Consider the following 20,280-nt stretch of genomic DNA (forward strand, 5'->3'; position numbering starts at 1 on the left):
AGTTATGTTAAATTGTGTCACACACATGCAATTAGGAGGCAGCTCTGATGACATCACTTCCGGTTTCGGCATAGATGACATAATTTCCTCCACCAGCCCTTAAAACCACCATCTTACCTCCACATATTCTGTTCTGTTTTGGACTCAGTCTTATAAACTACTCAATCATTTTTCAACCTTTTGCAGCCAGGATCATAATATACGGGTGGCTGTCCCAAACCTTTTTAACTGTCTGGAGTCTTTTTGTGACAATTGATAGAAGTATTTTCTTAGTTATGTTTACCTAAATATAAAACAGCATAGATAATGGGAGGTTCTAATATAACCCCCACAAGCTAAACTTTAAATGGAATATTCTAATTATTTCTTGTCCCTCTGACTACAGATTAGTACCAGTTTATGATCTGCCTTACAATTTGTAAGGCATGGAGGGCAGCAAACAGTTTCAAATCCTATTGAAAGTGCTATACATATAGAACGTCCTGAATGTATTATGTAAAGAATATGTAAGTTTGCCATAGAGAAATAACTCAAACTTTAAGGATAGAAAGTAAATGAAGCCTTACAAGAAAAAACTAACTTTGTACAACAAACTTTTTTTCCCTTTTTCCCTTTTATTCTGTGTGTGTAATAACTTTTTTTCTGAATTTTCATGATTTGTATCTTTTTAGATTTTCACTAAACCTTTTTAAAACAAAGTTTATTGGACAGAAATGTCTTTTGTCATGTGTTTGACTCATGCTGTATCGATTTAGGGAACCGGGAAGAGACACAGCTATAGAAACACTACATGCATAAGTAAAGATGTTCATGGATGAGAAGGCCATAACTCAAGGCTAATCACTAGGACAGCTAGTCATTTTTGGCAAGACTCACCTTGGAGTTACTTTTTTGGATCTCAAATTGAGAACAGAATCATTGGCCAATGCTAGCTTCTCCTTGTTCTTGTCACCTCCTTTCTGATAACATTTTGCAGCAACCTTCATTGAAAAAGAATACCACAAAAGTAATGTTTAACAAAAATAAATATGTAAAAATTTAAACTATGCTTTTATAAAATGTTTTACAAGCGACACTTACTTTCCAACAGTGGTGTTTTGCAAAATAGTCACCTCTACCAATCCACTCCTGCTGTGTGGAGGATTTAATAAACATGCTGTCATCAAGCTCTGTAGGAAGAGGCACACATTTTTGAATAAATGATAGTTATACCTTTTGAATCTGCATTGCAAATAGAAACTGTAGAGAACAGCATTCTCACATAGTTTCAATTGGTTTGATATAAACTCTGCATCCCAGAATGATGAAGAGAAATAATTGGTGGTCAAAACAATCAATACATGTTCTTTTAAAAAAACATGAATTGCAAAAACTAGGAGTGTAATTTCCACTTTGATAGCATCAGGTGGAAATCCATGCTTCTTTGTTTAGAAACCCAAAAACACCCCTCTAAACAACCTCTTTTCTTTAAGATTCAGCTTTTTTCTGCAGAATGAAATCCTAACAGACTTTATGTCAACACTTGTTTCACCCAAAATTCCACTACAGAGGAGTCTAGCCCTACCCACCACCAACAGGACTGCTGACTCTTATTTTCTCTCTCTTCCAGAAACTCCTAAAATTATGTTATACACCGTTCCAAAAAACTTTTACTGACCCAAAGTATAATGATATTTTATTACATTATATGAGAATGCAGATCATTTTTGCAGAATTAAATTTTTTTTTTTTTTTGTTCTTATATTTCGCCTTATACAATTAATTAAAGTGAGGAAGTACTATGGCATGGGTTAAAAAATTCTTGTTCTTTAGCACAACTGAGATTTCACTTAACTACTTACAACATCAGAGTTGAACAAATTGTATTCAAAACACTCAACTATACAAAAGTATGCATGGAAGTCATACCCAAGTTTTCATCTGTCGTGACAACTTGTACATATCCTTCATTAACAAAGAATTCAAATGCAGGGCCTCGTTTTTCAAGATTTTCATCAAACAACCACAAGTTCACTCGGGCTCTGGTGATAGCCGTGTAGAGTTGCTTCAACTCCCCATTCAGCATCTTTAAAAAGCAAAAATTCAAGTGAGCCAAAAAAGTGCAGGGGTATTTATATGCAAATGTCACAGCTTTTGTTCCTATCAGGTCTTGTTTCTCACTGTAAGGTGTTCTTCATATACAATCAGATTCATAAGTCATGGAAAATATTCAGCAGAGGCACCAATCCTTACTTCAGCAGTATCAATAAAACTTGCAGAAAAGTGTCAAAGACAGGCAGGTGTACAGAGAAAAATTCAAAGCAGTAGTCGGCAAACAGAAACACTAAGAAAATATTGAAATTTATAACCCTAAAAACAGAAAACATAACATCAAAAATGAATAGATGACAGCACAGCAATAAAAATAAGCAATGCTATTTAAAACCGTTTAAGAAGTATTTTCAGAACAGAAAATTATATCTCTTAGCCATGGAAAAACAACCCTTACTAAATACTGTAAAACAGAATATGAGGCAAGCAAAAGCGCTACACAATATGGGAGATTACAGACTACAAAAGAAGTATAGTGTGTACTACCAATTATAAACTAGATCAGCTGCTCAATATAAAAGTGAAATTTATAAAGTAGAAATGCTGCACACTATAAACAGGCAGGGTACATACTGTGTATATGTGTATATATATATATATATATATATATATATACAGCCTTAGCCTTATTAAATAATTCAAGAACCCTCAAATATGAAACAGAACAGCTCTCCGAGTACACAGTAGAACACTATACTGGGGACCTCTTTCAAGTAATTAACAGGATTGTTTTTTCTTGATATTAAAAGGTTGATTAGAAAGTGTTCTGTTATATGCTGATAGAATTATCTAATATAAAAAAGGAGATTAAAAATTGGAAGATCCTGCCAATACACACTAAGGAAATACAAAGTTGAACAACTACTGCAAATTAACTCTGAAAGCTGATCAATGCAAATTGGAAGAGCCTGTCAATATGAATTAGAATAGCTCATTAATATAGACTGTAAATCTTTCCCAAACAATCTGATATTATTAACTGGAAGAACCCCCAGCCTTAAAAGATAATGGTTCAGCAAAGGACACCAGTGTCCAACATAAAAGCAAAAGCCTTTAACATCCACTTTGAAGCTTCAAGGGTTTTGATTTAACAACACAAATTTTTTTTTGAATAGCCCAAAATCACACAAGGAGCACCACAATGTGACCACAATGTGACCTTTGCATTTCTGAGGCATGATTGTGACAACCAAAGTAAACCGTAAATAATACATGTTACCGTAGGTTCTTGGTACTGTTTTTTGCAGTAATGATACGTTTCTAGCTTGTTTGACTGCTTGCAGCAGGCATTACAGGCGGAGTTCTGGCTACCCACATCACACCATAATGTAACCCCAACCAACAAATTCAGAAGCTTAAGAGTGCGTATTACAGTTTTTCTCAATTGCTAAAACACATTTCTTGAAACCTCCACCCATTTTCTCAAAACCTTAAACACAAATCCGAAAATTCAAACTACATGCACAAAACCCCAGACTTTCCTATCAAAACCAAACTATCACCTCAAAACCAGTTATCCTGTGTTCAAAACCAAACAATGTGTTCAGATCATGCACACAGCAAGTATAAATATATTCACCACAGAGCATTTGTTACACACAACATAAAACAATGTAAAACACAGCATCTCGGGCATGTAGGTAACAGAGAATGTTTATTGTAAATGCATTTAGCAAAAAATGATCGTAAGCAAAGTGATATCTACATTCAGCATTTTCATAACAAAAAACAGAAAAAACAAAAACTAAATGACAAGCACATTACTGCACAATCACTGTCACTGAGATTCATTCTCCAATATCATGTCTTTGTGTGGGGTCCGGCCAGAGGACTTCATCCACATCACAGGCAATATTTTCCCTTGCCAGGCAACAAGGGAAAAACCCTTTGATGTGCTGAATCCAGTCTTGGCAAGACTCCACAGTTATATCATCACAGGCATGTTCCATTGCCTTCAATAAAGTTTCCCTGTTGTAGGGCTGTCGGTCATAGACCTTTCACCGTCACACAGAGAAGAACTCCTCTGTTGGATTCAGGAAGGGGCTATAAGGTGAAAGGAAGACCTTTATGAAGCGCTGGTTGTCGGTGAACAACTCATTTATCATGACAGCACGGTGAAAACTCATATTATCCCAGACTATGACATATACAAGATGCACTGCTTGCTGATCCAGCTGCTCACTCTCATACATAATATCCTGTAGACCACCAAGAAATGTAAGAAGATATTCAGTGTTATATGGCCCCAGGTTTGCATGTCGATGGAAAACCCCCCAGTTACTTATGGCTGCACAAAGCGTGACATTGCCACCACGCCAGCCAGGGATTTCCACAATGACACATTGGCCAATTATGTTCCTGCCTCTCTGCCTCCTTTTCACCAAATTGAACCCTGCTTCTCCTATGAAAATGTATTCATGGGGCCTTTCCATGGACTCCAGTGCAAATACTCTCTATAGAAATAGATAAGTAATTTAGTACAGTAAGTGATACAAAAAGACAGATCTCTGCAATAGTGTATTTACAGTATATGCACTCCAGCAACTCTAACTACTAGCCTACAGTAACAGTAGGCCTATGAGCAAGAATTGTAATCAATGCTGAAAGTGTGTGTAGGTTATGTGAAAGAAAAATTAACTGCATGCAAGCTACTTAAGAATTCATAGCTGACAAAGCCGTTTTGCTATAATGGCAGGTTATTTATACAGGCGTCTGTCATAAGACGCTGCAGTAAGCTGACCCAGGAAAATTTCCAATTTCTTAAGGAATGTGTCTATTTGACACAGGAAAGATAACCTTTCTTTCTTTAGGGTCTATCTGACAAGTGAAAAAAATAAGAACAGATGGCCCATTAGCATAATAAAATAAAATGCTTAAGTAAACGGTATTATGCTTTTTGATTAAGTAAGGGGAAAGGTGAGGAAGAAGAAATTATAAAAAGCCAATCAAAAAATGTAACGTTGCTCTTCTGCCTTACAATGCAGAATCCAGGTACTCATCTGTGACGGAATAAAAATCTAATTGATTGAACTTGTCCTGTCTTCCTCGGGGGGGTTTTCTTCCGCTGTTACACTTACTTGCACATACTGATATCTTAGATCTTCGACTCTTGCAGAGTTGCGCTCAAACAATACTCTGTACACCTGTTTCATGCTAAGTCTGTTGCATTGCAGGACATGGTCTATAGTTGACAGAGACACACTGTTGATTCCATCAAAGTTGACAATGCCTTCAATCACTCTCTTTTGGATTTCACAGAGTCGGATAGCATTATTTTGAAGCACCATGTCAACAATGAGTGCTTCTTGTTTTTGGGAGAAAAGAGCAGTCCTTCCACCCTCATTTGGCCGTGCTTCAATTCTACAGAGGTGACAATGCACTTACAAATGTATACAGCCAGTAAAAACGGTATCGTAATGAACATTCTAATACTTACAGTATAGTATACTGTATGTCAAATGTTCTACAGTAAGGAACAATTACCTATACTCTTCTCTAAATGTCCTGATGATGCCGGCCACAGAGAACCTGCTTAAATTGGGTTGGACTCTTTGCCCAGCTTCCCTCATTGTTATCCCATGAACAAGGACATGGTGTACAACAGTTGCCCAAATTTCATCAGTAATGATTGTTCTTGGTCTTTCTTGTCCCCTTCCTCCTCGTCCACCACCTCTCACACAAACTCCTCCTCCTCTGCCTCTCTGTATGTTTCTGTCCATTGTAGATGGATGCACATGTGCCACCAGTGCACTCTAAACTGACTTTTATCCTGCCTAATTGGTCATTAGAAACATGTGTGTTCAATTTTGAGTTATTGTGTGTAAGAGATGACAGCTGTGTTGGATTTGTGTTCACATTTTGCTGCCAGTGTTTACAATTTTGCAGCACAATTGTATCACAGTGTGGAATGTGTTTAGTGACTGGGAATGTGTTTAAGGTTTAGCAAAAAAAAAAGTGGAAGAGCAAATTGTGTCTAAGTACCTGAACAGAGTTTAAGGTTTGGCCAAAAGAGTGTTTGATTCAAAAAATTAGTTCAGGCCATGGAGAATTTGGTTCAGAGAATGGGGTTTAAGTATTTTAGCAACTGAGAAAAACTGTAATCTAATTGTGTCTCTGTAATTCTGTTTGTTCAACAGTTATATTCTGTCATGGCTCGTAACAACAAATAGATGCATGCTCAAATCATACAGTATAATGTTAAGCACAAACATCATTAAAAATAAGTGAGAAAATGAATAAGGCAGAATGTGCAATACAGTAAAACCACAATGAAACAAACTGAGGCATCACAAACCAGTTTTAAAATTGAATAGCATATGCTGCGTTGCTCTTCCTAAAGGATATGGAAATAAAAGAACTGTTTTTGAGTGTATACACTCACTGACACTCACTGATACCAATTGTAATCAGAATAATAAGTTTAATGTCACTGTGCTCTGTACAAAAATTATTTTATAAATCCATTCACATGTACAGGCCAGATTTAGCACACAGAGGGGCTCTCAGCTGTTAGAACTGCTAGGCAAGCATTTGAAGAGAGAAGGGGACAACTACGAAAATGGACATTGTACTATTTCTTTATGTTAGAGATGAAATTGAATGCTCTCCTTGCCTTGTTTGGAACCTAAGTAAGGGCCTGCACGTGGAGAAAACAGTATAAAAGACTTGGACAGCAGACATAAACCTTGAAGCCGATGGACGGATTGAAGATTACGTCATCCGTCCTGAAAATCCTTTCAACGCAGCAATGACAAACTCTACACAAAGTGTTGTCATGACTTCCTCGTCTGTTATGCCACGTAAATCGTCATTAAAGAAAGCTAAGTTATTTTCTCTTATGTGAGTTTTACCGCCGTATCACTATGGGAGGGATATCACCTTTTAATATTATATCTATATAGTTTTAGGTTACTTAAAAGGCTGCAATTTGAAAGAACTTATTCCGAGCAGGGAGTTAGCCACCAGTGGAGGAAACACCAATCAATCCATAAACACACAAGGGAGAATGTACATACTCCATGCAGATCTTGGTGCTGTGAGGCAATAATGACAACTCTTCACTATCATGTTATCTAAGCTAAACCAACTGTACTAAACATATTCAATTTCAACCTGATTACATCTCAATGCATGCCTATCAGTACTTATCACTTCATTGCATGCTATGCACTTGCTCAACCTTTCTCTCACTAGACTACCAAATCATATGCATGTATAATGGTAGTAGCAGCAGTAGGCAATCTGTGAAATAAGGCAATACAATTTTTTAATGGTGGAAAAAAACTTCAGCATTGTGAAAGACTGTGAGTAAAGGTGTCACTTTTCCCGTGCTTATTGTCTACTTCTCTACAGAACAGAGACAGCAATTCATAACCAGAAATCAAAACTTAACAATGCCGATTAGAAATTACTTTTCCAGATGAAACCAAACCCCTGCCACTAAAGATGTGCTTTGGAGTGAAAGAAGCTGCAAAGTAAAGGGCACAGCTAATCTTCTAACAATGATGGATGGATTAAAAGCCAGAAGTCTGTATGACCATCAGCATCAAGTGACTCCGTGAAAAACCCGAACTACAAAGAGGACTATTTCATTTATGTTAGGTAGAATGCCCAAAGGGGACTGGGCGATCTCGTGGCCTGGAACCCCTACAGATTTTATTTTTTTCTCCAGCCTTCTGGAGTTTTTTTTTGTTTTTTCTGTCCACCCTGGCCATCGGACCTTACTCCTTTCTATGTTAATTAATGTTGTCTTATTTTAATTTCTTATTTTGTCTTTTATTTTTCTTCTCTTCATTATGTAAAGCACTTTGAGCTACTTTTTGTATGAAAATGTGCTATATAAATAAATGTTGTTGTTGTTCTTTAAAAATGGCACTTCTTCTAAAATGGCTAAATCTTACTGTAGAGGACTGATTTGTAGAATACAAGTTGATAAATATTTTGTATGTCTTTATTTGTAAGCTATACAAAGCACATGTCATATCAGTGTTTCAGGAGGCATGTTTTACTTCATTGATGAGAACAGCACTGCTTTGATGATTGCCTAACAAACCCCCCAACCCCCCATCTTTAGGACTGAATCATGGTGAAGGAGATGAAGCTTGTATCAGACCATCAAAGGCAATTGCTGCTGTGTTTGAGCTTAGAGACTAAAAGTCATTCACCGCATGAAGGCCATAAACTGACAAAACAAAGCAACTGGGGGATGAGTTGTACCTGAGCACTTTCATTGGTAACCTGTTAGGGCAAGACTGGAAAATTTATTCTATTGGTCTAAAGTATGGCTGTTTATGATTGGTTTTGAATCAGAAGCCATTCTGTACTACAACGCCATATTGGTTTAAGAATGGTATACAGCTGGTCACCTTGCCTTACTTCTCTTTCTCATCATCTGGCCATGAAGAGAAGACCATGATGAAGACAACTCTATTACGGCAGCCATACTGAGACAGGTATGTAGCCTTTTTCAAAATTCTATTCAATGGCCATGTGGAAGCAGAGCAATCTAGACTGAAGATAAGCCGAGAGCCACCTGTGGACGCAAGACACACTACTGCTTAGGCTGTAAGGATACGGTTTGCCTATGTACATATAGTATTCTGTTTCCTTATTATTTTAGGGATTTTTTCAGTAATGCATAATTAAATGTGTAACTCCTACCAGTTTCTTTACTCTATTTAATTGCCTAAGATTACAAATGTAGAACAGAAGTGGGGGTGGGGGCGTAGGACTAAAGTACCTGATCACAGACTGATAAGTGTATTGGATTTTAGACAAAAGGTCTACACAATAAAGATCAGACCTGGGCATTTTACGGCCCGCTGACTACCTTTGACCGGCCCGCTTGAGTTTGTAGTAAAAGTGTAGCGACTTTGTGATAGGTGCACGAAATACAATTACACAGCTTTTATTTTGAAGGCCACTATTGTTTTTCTTAATTATCAGTGCGCTTATGCATGTCAGTGAATGTGATAGATAGATAGATAGATAGATAGATAGATAGATAGATAGATAGATAGATAGATAGATAGATAGATAGATAGATAGATAGATAGATAGATAGATAGATAGATAGATAGATAGATAGATAGATAGATAGATAGATAGATACTTTATTAATCCCAAGGGGAAATTCACATTCTCCAGCAGCAGCATATTGATACAAAAAACAATATTAAATTAAAGAGTAATAAAAATGCAGGTAAAAACAGACAATAACTTTGAATAATGTTAACATTTACCCCCGGGGTGGAATTGAAGAGTCGCATAGTTTGGGGGAGAAACGATCTTCTCAGTGGAGCAGGACAGTGACAGCAGTCTGTCGCTGAAGCTGCTCTACTGTCTGGAGATGACACTGTTTAGTGGATGCAGTGGATTTTCCATAATTGATAGGAGCCTGCTGAGCGCCCGTCGCTCTGCCACAGATGTCAAGCTGTCCAACTCCATGCCAACAATAGAGCCTGCCTTCCTCACCAGTTTGTCCAGGCGTGAGGCGTCCTTCTTCTTAATGCTGCCTCCCCAGCACACCACCGCGTAAAAGAGGGCGCTCGCCACAACCGTCAGATAGAACATCTGCAGCATCTTATTGCAGATGTTGAAGGATGCCAGCCTTCTAAGGAAGTATAACCGGCTCTGTCCTTTCTTACACAGAGCATCAGTATTGGCAGTCCAGTCTAATTTATCATCCAGCTGCACTCCCAGGTATTTATAGGTCTGCACCCTCTGCACACAGTCACCTCTGATGATCACGGGGTCCATGAGGGGTCTGGGCCTCCTAAAATCCACCACCAGCTCCTTAGTTTTGCTGGTGTTCAGGTGTAGGTGGTTTGAGTCGCACCATTTAACAAAGTCCTTGATTAGGTCCCTATACTCCTCCTCCTGCCCACTCCTGATGCAGCCCACAATAGCAGTGTCATCAGCGAACTTTTGCACGTGGCAGGACTCCGAGTTGTATTGGAAGTCCGATGTATATAGGCTGAACAGGACTGGAGAAAGTACAGTCCCCTGTGGTGCTCCTGTGTTGCTGACCACAATGTCAGACATGCAGTTCCCGAGATGCACATACTGAGGTCTGTCTTTAAGATAGTCCATGATCCATGCCACCAGGTATGAATCTACTCCCACCTCTGTCAGCTTGTCCCTAAGGAGCAGAGGTTGGATTGTGTTGAAGGCACTAGAGAAGTCTAGAAACATAATTCTTACAGGACCACTGCCTCTGTCCAAGTGGGAGAGGGATCGGTGTAGCATATAGATGATGGCATCCTCCGCTCCCACCTTCTCCTGATATGCAAACTGCAGAGGGTCGAGGGCTTGCTGAACCTGTGGCCTCAGGTGGTGAAGCAGCAGCCTCTCCATGGTCTTCATCACATGTGACGTCACAGCAACAGGCCGGAAGTCATTCAGCTCACTCGGACGTGATACCTTTGGGACTGGGGTGATGTAAGATGTTTTCCAAAGCCTCGGGACTCTCCCCTGTTCCAGGCTCAGGTTGAAGATGCGCTGTAGAGGACCCCCCAGCTCCGATGCACAGACCTTCAGCAGTCGTGGCGATACTCCATCTGGACCCGCTGCTTTGCTGGCACGAAGTCTCCTCAGCTCTCTGCTCACCTGCGCTGTTGCAATTGTGGGTGGGGATGTTGAACAGCTTCAAACAAATTAGCTCTTAGCCATTAAATATGTCAGCTAACGTTAAAAAAAGAAAAACTGATGCAGAATGTAGAGTTTTTAACAAGGCATGGACTTCTAAATATTTATTTGCTGAAATCAAAGGTAAAACTGTGTGCTTAGTGTGTGCAGCACATGTAGCGGTGTTTAAGGAATACAATTTGAATCACCATTATAAGAGTAAACACAGAGAAAAATACAAGAATTTCACTGATGCAGAGCGGGCACAAGCATCTGAAGATTTCCTAGCTAAACTGCAAAAGCAACAAGGATTTTTTACAAAGCTCCACTCATCCAGGAATGCAGCAGTCAGGACCAGCTTTGTTATATCCCACAAAATTGCAAGATACAGTAAGACATTCTCTAATTGGGAATTTTTCAAAGACTGTTTGGTAGAGTCTTCATCGCTAATATGCCCTGAGAAAAAAGCCATATCTGCAAATGTGTCTCTCTCAAGGAGCACCGTAACAAGGCGGGTCAAGAACATCGTGGGGAATTTGGCGCTTCAAATGCAAAAGAAAATGGACAATTTTGTCTTGTTTTCCTTGGCTCTGGATGAGAGCTGTGACGTCCGTGATACAGCCCAGTTACTTATCTTTGTACGTGGATTAATGAAAGACTCTGAGATGACTGAGGAGCTGGCAGCTAAGCGGCCAATGAAAAGGACTACAACGGGGAGTGATTTATTCACAGAGGTAAATGCATCCATGGACACGCTGGGACTGAAATGGGACAAACTGTTAGGTGTTACAACCAATGGCTGTTCAAATCTGGGGAAAAATGTTGGACTTTTGAGGCAGATGCAAGATAAAGTGACTGAAATTTACCCAGAACAGAAATTGATATTTTTGCTTTGTATCATTCATCAAGAGATGTTGTGCAAGTCAGTGCTAAAAATTAGCCTTGTCGTTGATGTTGTAACTAAAATAGTTATTTTCATCAGGGCAAGAGCACTGAATCACAGGCAGTTTGTTTCGCTGTTAGAGGAGCATGAAAGTGAACATAGTGACATAGGCTACCAGGCAGCTGTGAGATGGCTCAGCCTTGGCAAGGTGCTTAAAAGAGTATGGGACATGACAGCAGAGATTCAGGAGTTTTGTGAAAAGAAAGACAAGGACATTCCAGAGCTCTCAGATACACACTGGATTGCAGATCTGGCCTTTGCTGTTGATGTGACTGCACTAATCAATGAACTAAATACGAAGCTGCAAGGCAAGGGCCTCTTTGCACACAAAATGTACAGCTTGGTGACAGCTTTCATGAGAAAGTTGAAGTTTATTTCAAGTCAATTAGAGGGCAACATTCTCACTCACATGCCAACACTGAAAGAAGTCGCACTATCAGCTGATCACCTCCACAACTAGTTAATAAAGTAATGATGCTATTTTTTAAATGCTGCAAAAAATGCACATTTTCTAAATTGTTTTTATAAATGTTCCTTAAATAGTGCTCCACACTTGTTTAACTGACTGTTTGACATGTTTGGTTTACTGTGCTTTATCAATGTAAGTTGATGCTGTTATTTTATGTTGTTATGATGCTAGTTTTTTTAAACATTGCAAAAGTTGAAATTTTCTAAACTGTTTTTGTGATTGTTCATTAAACAGAATTATATTTATATATATATATATATATATATATATATATATATATATATATATATATATATATATATATATATATATTGTCACGCACGCGCGATTAGGGAGCCGCGGAATGATCCAAAATGTAACGCGACAACATATGCCAGACGGGAATGGCGGGGTACTAACCTCTCTCTCTTTATTTCTACAGAAAGAAAGACGCAACACTGCCATGAATCCTCCTGAACACGGTATAACAACACACCACTTCCGCCTTCCCTCTGTCTCACCTCGATGACGTCAGCAGTCCCAGCATCCATCTCGGTTCTTCCCATCAGCCCATTCATCTATTTCCGGTCCCCCTACATAAATGTTCCCCCATCCGCCATGATGGCGGAGAGTGTTATGAAACTATTGTACTTTGCAATTATTTTCTGCACTTTCTACAGTATACGGGGCCGGAAAACCCCAAACCTTTATGTGCGTTTTGTGCTTTCTTTACAATATATAAAAATATTATATATATATATATATATATATATATATATATATATATATATATATATATACATACACACAGTGAGGCAAAAAAGTATTTAGTCAGCCACCAATTGTGCAAGTTCTCCCACTTAAAAAGATGAGAGAGGCCTGTAATTTTCATCATAGGTATACCTCAACTATGAGAGACAAAATGAGAAAAAACAAATCCAGAAAATCACATTGTCTGTTTTTTGAAGAATTTATTTGCAAATTATGATGGAAAAAAAGTATTTGGTCAATAACAAAAGTTCATCTCAATACTTTGTTGGCAATGACAGAGGTCAAACGTTTTCTGTAAGTCTTCACAAGGTTTTCACACACTGTTGCTGGTATTTTGACCCATTCCTCCATGCAGATCTCCTCTAGAGCAGTGATGTTTTGGGGCTGTCGCTGGGCAATACGGACTTTCAACTCTCTCCAAAGATTTTCTTGGGGTTGAGATCTGGAGACTGGCTAGGCCACTCCAGGACCTTGAAATGCTTCTTACGAAGCCACTTCTTCGTTACCCGGGCGGTGTGTTTGGGATCATTGTCATGCTGAAAGACCCAGCCATGTTTCATCTTCAATGCCCTTGCTGATGGAAGGAGGCTTTCACTCAAAATCTGACGATACATGGCCCCATTCATTCTTTCCTTTACACGGATCAGTCGTCCTGGTCCCTTTGCAGAAAAACAGCCCCAAAGTATGATGTTTCCACCCCCATGCTTTACAGTAGGTATGGTGTTCTTTGGATGCAAGTCAGCATTCTTTCTCCTCCAAACAAGACGAGTAGAGTTTTTTTCATCTGACCATATGACATTCTCCAAATTCTCTTCTGGATCACCCAAATGCTCTCTAGCAAACTTCAGACGGGCTTGCACATGTACTGGCTTAAGCAGGGGGACACGTCTGGCACTGCAGGATTTGAGTCCCTGGCAGCATAGTGTGTCACTGATGGTAGCGTTTGTTACTTTGGTCCCAGCTCTCTGCAGGTCATTCACTAGGTCCCCCCATGTGGTTCTGGGATTTTTGCTCACCGTTCTTGTGATCATTTTGACCCCACGGGGTGAGATCTTGCGTGGAGCCCCAGATCGAGGGAGATTATCAGTGGTCTTGTATGTCTTCCATTTTCTAATAATTGCTCCCACAGTTGATTTCTTCACACCAAGCTGCTTACCTATTGCAGATTCAGTCTTCCCAGCCTGGTGCAGGTCTACAATTCTGTTTCTGGTGTAACTTTGACAGCTCTTTGGTCTTGGCCATAGTGGAGTTTGGAGTGTGACTGTTTGAGGTTGTGGACAGGTGTCTTTTATATTGATAACGAATTCAAACAGGTGCCATTAATACAGGTAATGAGTGGAGGACAGAGGAGCCTCTTACAGAAGAAGTTACAGGTCTGTGAGAGCCAGAAATCTTGCTTGTTTGTAGGTGACCAAATACTTATTTTCCACCACAATTTGCAAATAAATTCTTCAAAAATCAGACAATGTGATTTTCTAGATTTTTTTTTCTCATTTTGTCTCTGATAGTTGACGTATACCAATGATGAAAATTATAGGCCTCTCTCATCTTTTTAAGTGGGAGAACGTGCACAATTGGTGGCTGACTAAATACTTTTTTGCCCCACTGTGTGTGTGTATATATATATATATATATATATATATATATATATATATATATATATATATATATATATATAATCTTCCACATTTTCTCATTGTAATGTTTCATTTACTGTTTCTTATAGTGGGATATCATATATATTGAAAATTTATTAAGAATATTATAGGTACTGTATTAAGTATATATTAAGTATATTATATATATTCTGGCCCTCTAAAACCATTCCAATTTCTCATGTGGCCCCTTTGGAAAATTAATTGCCCACCCCTAAAAGAGGAAAATATGGTCACCATAGGACCTTACATGACAAAACACTCACAAAATTATTTTGCTGTTTTTTCATCCTAAAATGACATGATAATGCAGTTTTGAAATATTTATGTAATCTAAAGATGCAGATCAATACTGAATAACACTTTTGGCTTAAAAAGGTAAGTTTTTAAGCTTTTGTTTTCATGTTAAACTTAGTCTCCTTTACCTTCATCATAAAGCACAAGAGCAGCCTTTTTAAAATGTACAAAAAATGCTTTACTCTTGAACACAATTTCACGTGACAAAATAATATATACTATGAATGTGAAGAAGTAACTTTGACTTGAAAAATAATGAACTACTAATGAATAACTTCACTCAACAGAACAAGAGCAGCTCCCAAATCTAATCTGAAAAAGAACTCATTAAACTCACTTACACATGTTAACTGAAGAATTTTGTTAAAATGAGATTATAGCACTGTTTATTATGTTGTTACTTATGTTACTTTGTTACATATTTTAGATTAATCATATCAATGGAACTCATCAAAACATAATACATGAAGTATATATTCAAATTATGATATCAAACTAAGGATACTGGACTATGTAGTCTCATAATATTTTTATAAACAGACAAATACAGAGAAATAAATACAATATCATTTAGTGTCTTGAGAAACAGGTAATATAGTTAGATAGCATCAGACCCTTTAGGTTCTGCACCTGTTCTTACTTCAGATTCTACCTTGTGGCTTTAGTCAGATGCTGCAGAATAAAAGAAGATTGAAGCCATTCCTGCACCACAATCCACATCTAAGGAAACGCATGAAGAAACAGTAGAACATTAGAACAATCTAAACAAGAACAAGCCATTCAGCCCAACCAAGTTCACCAGTCCTATTCACTTAATTCTTCTAAAAAACATCAAGTCTAGTTTTGAAAGTCTCAAGTGTCTAGAGTTCTCTATGTAAAGAAGAACTTCCTAATGATTGTGCAAAATGTACCCTTAACAAGTTTTCAACTGTGCCCTTGTGTTCTTGATGAACTCATTTTAAAATAACAGTCTCGATCCACTGTACTAATTCCCTTCATAATTTTAAGTACTTCAATCATGTTCTCCTCTTAATCTTCTTTTGCTTAAACTGAAACGGTTCAGTTCTTTTAATCTTTCTCCATAACTCACCCCCTGTAGCCCTGGAATCAGCCTAGTCACTCTTCTCTGGACCTTTTCTAGCTCTGCTATGTCCTTTTTGTAGTCTGGAGACTAAAACTGCATGCAATACTCCAGATGCGGTCTTACCAGCATGTTATAAATCTTAAGCATAACCTCCTTGGATTTGTACTCTACACATTGTGCCATACAACTTAACATTCTGTTAGCCTTCTTAACAGCTTCAGAATACTGTCTGGAAGTTGATAGTATAGAGTCCCACTACAACCCCTAAATGGTTCTCATAAGGTGTACTTTCAATTTTCAGTCTTCCCATTGTGAATTCAAACCTAACATTTTTACTCCCTACATGTAATACATTCCATTTACTGACATTAAATTTCATCTGCCACAAATCTGTCCAAGCCTGTATGCTGTCCACATCCTTCTGTAATGATTCAACATATGACAGATTATCTGCCAATCCACCTATCTTGGTATCACCTGTAAACTTAACAAGCTTGTTACTTAAATTCCTATCAAAATCATTCATATGTATTAAAAATAACAGTGGCCCTAGCACTGACCCCTATGGAACATCAACCAATTCTGATAAGGTTCCTCACCATAACCCTCCTCTTCCTGTGTCTGAGCCAATTTTACTCCCATCTGCAAACATCATCCTGAACTCCCACTTCATTTAGTTTGATGGACAACCTCTCATGGGACATGTCAAGATAAATAATATCATATATTCTTCGATTATACTTTTGTTGCTTCCTCATAGAATTCCAGCATTTCAGTAAAATATGACCTCCCTCTTCTGAACCCATGCTGACTGTTTAGAAAATCTCCTGTTCTTATCATGTGTTGCTCAATCTTATCCTTAATAAATCCTTCCACTCTTTTTAAATATTGGGATATTTGTCATTTTCCAGTCATTCCAAATTTCCACAGTGCACAGTGACTTCCTAAAATATGTGTCAAGGGTTTATGCATGTACTACTGTGGCCACTGTAGCCCTTAAAAACTCAGTTTAAGAACTCTGTTTTATACTATAAATAACTTGACTGAGGTGTATAAGCATTATCCAATGATTAATGTTTGTTAAAGTTAATATAAAGCAGCAAAATAGAAATCTCATATGACAAAACTGTCAAAAGAAACTGGAGGTAAAAGAAAAAAGGCACAAAGGAAAAAGTAGAGGAAATAACAAAAATTAAAACATTTGAGTAATAAAATTGAGAAAAGGACTGTCTAGTTGAAAGACTTTTTAGGAGGTAAACCTCATCCGGTGGTAGAACATTTTCTGGAGTGATATGGTACTGTCTGCCAACAGCTTAGCAAGAGCATGTTATGGCACAGATGAACAGCCTAAAAAAATAACACACTTCCTGTCAAATTTAAACTTATTAATTGCAGGTGATATTTACCAGCCAGACTCAAAATAGTGTGCAGCAAACATTTACTCACCTTCTGCAGATCAGGATTGAAATCTATAGGCCTATTGTGTGAAACACTCAGTCCCTCCATGGGAAGTTCACCAAGGCAGGAAGCCTGTGTATCTGGTGGCCTTGAAGGACTGAAGGTTGAGATGACTCTCCATTCTTTTCCTGCCTAAAGAGACAGCAATAAATTAAAGGCTTTATTGTTTATTGACCAAATATTTTTCTCTGTATTTTGGTTTTGATATTTGTTAGTTTTCTCTTTTTTGGCGAAAAAACCTTTATCTATCCTTTTTGACTCTGATCATACCTACTTACATGGTTAGCTACATACATGGTTACATTTCTTTTGTTTTTTGTCTCCAGGGATTTTTCTGAAAAGGGAATGACAGAAACACAGTGAGGGATACACAAAAATCAAAACCTGAAAGATCGTCATGAACTAGCAATCAAAGCACAAAAGAAAATCATATGGGTAGAAGTGGAAACTCCATCCCAAGTGGAAATATTGAAAAGAACTAATTATATCCAGTGTACTCTGACAAATTAGACACCTTTATAATAAAGATAGAAATGATTTACAGGTTGAAACTCCTATGATACAAAACAATGTGTTACAAGGAGAGGAAAATAATGTGATACACACCTCAGTGCTACCTGATCTGATAAATGTACAATGGGTTTGCAAGTTGAAGACCTACTGGATGTTAACGGAAGTATTTATTATGTGTATCCTACTACTGAAAAGTGGAAAAATGAGGACAAGAAGACAACCACATTGCAACCAGAGCTACTCAGTTTCAGCATAATGCTAGTTAGGATCCAGGTGAGGAAACCACTGTACTGCATAGGATCCTGAAAATGAAAAACACACTGAAACAAAAAAGAAGTTGATGATGCAAACTCCACCTGACAACTAGACAAACTACCGACAGAGGCACAGCTCAAAGTAAAAACTGGAACACTAGAAGATGCTCAACAGAAGAAAAAGAATTACAACAAGATATAATACAGGACTGTTTTCAGGTTTGTCTTAATTGGACTATTAGCTGGATCATTTTGGTGTCAACAGTAATTTTAATGGTAAGTACTGAAGTTTGGGGAATGTGAAATATACAAAGAAGCATTTGGAGAAAAACTTACAACAATTATCATTACAACATTTTCAAAGTTGGAGGAGTCACGTGACGCTTCACCAGGACGGCTGCCTAGGGCTTGAGCTTCGACTACTAATGCCAACAAAACCCACTTTTCCTCCCACCTCACTCTTACTATTACATCGACAGACTGTACCATATTTCTCACTGTCACCGAGAACAGATGTCTTCTTCAGGCTGGATACCCCATTCCTCACCTCCTAACTCACCAAAGAAGCTGAAACATCCTCCAATGGAATCCAGTGCCAATATGGACACCTACAGGGACTTGATGAAAAATCTCCTCCTTGAACACACCACTACACCGAATAATGCAATGCTGACCAACTTCACTGAAGTATGTGGCAACCTGAAAGCTATTAAAGAGGAGCAGGAGAAACTGAGCAACCCTACAATCCACCGTATCCCGTCACGATATGGAATTGAAGGCACTCCATAAAGAAGTTGGTGACTTGAAAGACAAACTGATCGATCAAGAAGACAGGGCTTGAAGACATTTTAAGAATTGTTGGACTTAAAGAAGGGGCTGAGAAAGACAATTTGATTTACTTCCTCTCCCAAACCTCTCAAACTTTGACTGGAGATCATGCAGGCTCATCATGTGTACACTGGCCATGCTGATGCTGCCAACCCACGGCCTCTTATAATAAAATTTCTGTGGTTTTCCAACCACAAACACTTTCTGTCGGAGGCACACCGTGTTCAAAGCATCTATTTTGAAGGATCATGGATCCTCTTATTCGCAGATTTCAGTTCAGTCACTGCGCAGTGAAGGAAAGCCATGGCCCTATTTGCCCAGAAAGCTTGTGCTGCCGGTCCTCAACCATATTTGCTCTATCCTGCAAAGTTAAAAGTAAGTCTCAGTTCAGCACATCACCTATCACAAGCACTTGCAGTGACTGAGAACTTTGTTTCAACAGGCACTTCACGCCGTGAAGATATCTCCATTGACTTACACCATTGCATTTTACACATTGTTGATCAAGTTCAAGTTCAGGCCATGTTGCGGCCATTCAGGTTCCTGTCTTGCCTAATATTTTTTATTATTGACTGGAATCACTTTTTGAACTGTCCTTCATATTGTTCATATGATGTTGATGTTACACTTATTTTGCAACTGGGTACTTTCTGTGTAGTTATCTGCTCGATGGGTTTGCGGCGAGAGGGGTGTTCGGGCCTAATGGAATCTTCAACATCATAGTGGGCTGCCAGGTGACGCAGTTGACCCTCTCCCTCCATTATTTTGTCCTGTGTGTTCTCTTTGTTCTTTGCACCGCGCATACTATTTCAAGACATAATTCATTCCTTTTCATTAATTATGTGGCTGAGGATAAGGATCGGGTGCGTGGGTGGTTTATGGCCTCTCTTCTTGCTCTCATTTTATGGTAGTTCTTTTTTGTTACACTCCTGGGAGGCCTGAGTCCAGGGGGTGGTTTGAAAATCGGTCAGGGATGAGATATGTGGGTACTGAGTCCAGGGGGTGGTTTGAAAATCGGTCAGGGATGAGATATGTGGGTACTGGGGGTGGTTTGGGGCATCTCTGCTTGCTTCTGCTTTAATGTGTTTTCTTATTATGGGTCTCTAACACTGGGGGTAGACTGTGAGGCAGTCGGGTGGGTTTGGGAGGGAACCTGAGCTTGGGAGACTTTTGGTTTTTATGTTTGTGATATTACCAATTGCCGCAAAACAGCACACTATTACTTCCATTTCTTGTTGTTCCATTCTATCTTCTGCCAGTCTCTTTTCTCAGGCTAATTATGGCAAAGCTTAACATTATATCGTGGAACATCA

The 20,280-nt window shown here is 38.6% G+C and overlaps 1 protein-coding gene across 2 annotated transcripts in view; it reads right to left on the reverse strand.

Moving 5' to 3' along the window:
- Positions 1 to 20,280, reverse strand: part of LOC114663651 (TPR and ankyrin repeat-containing protein 1-like) — a 147,714-nt gene that overhangs the window by 40,847 nt on the left and 86,587 nt on the right. For both annotated transcript variants that reach the window (XM_028817542.2, XM_051936047.1), the window contains exons 16-19: positions 17,361 to 17,504; positions 1,909 to 2,065; positions 1,081 to 1,169; positions 877 to 980 (exon numbers count right to left, since the gene is read on the reverse strand). In XM_028817542.2, coding sequence (XP_028673375.2) covers positions 877 to 980; positions 1,081 to 1,169; positions 1,909 to 2,065; positions 17,361 to 17,504 — 494 coding nt within the window. The remainder of the gene's footprint in view (positions 1 to 876; positions 981 to 1,080; positions 1,170 to 1,908; positions 2,066 to 17,360; positions 17,505 to 20,280) is intronic.

The sequence above is a fragment of the Erpetoichthys calabaricus genome, chromosome 13 (assembly GCF_900747795.2).
Source record: "Erpetoichthys calabaricus chromosome 13, fErpCal1.3, whole genome shotgun sequence".
Classification (NCBI taxonomy): domain Eukaryota; kingdom Metazoa; phylum Chordata; class Cladistia; order Polypteriformes; family Polypteridae; genus Erpetoichthys; species Erpetoichthys calabaricus.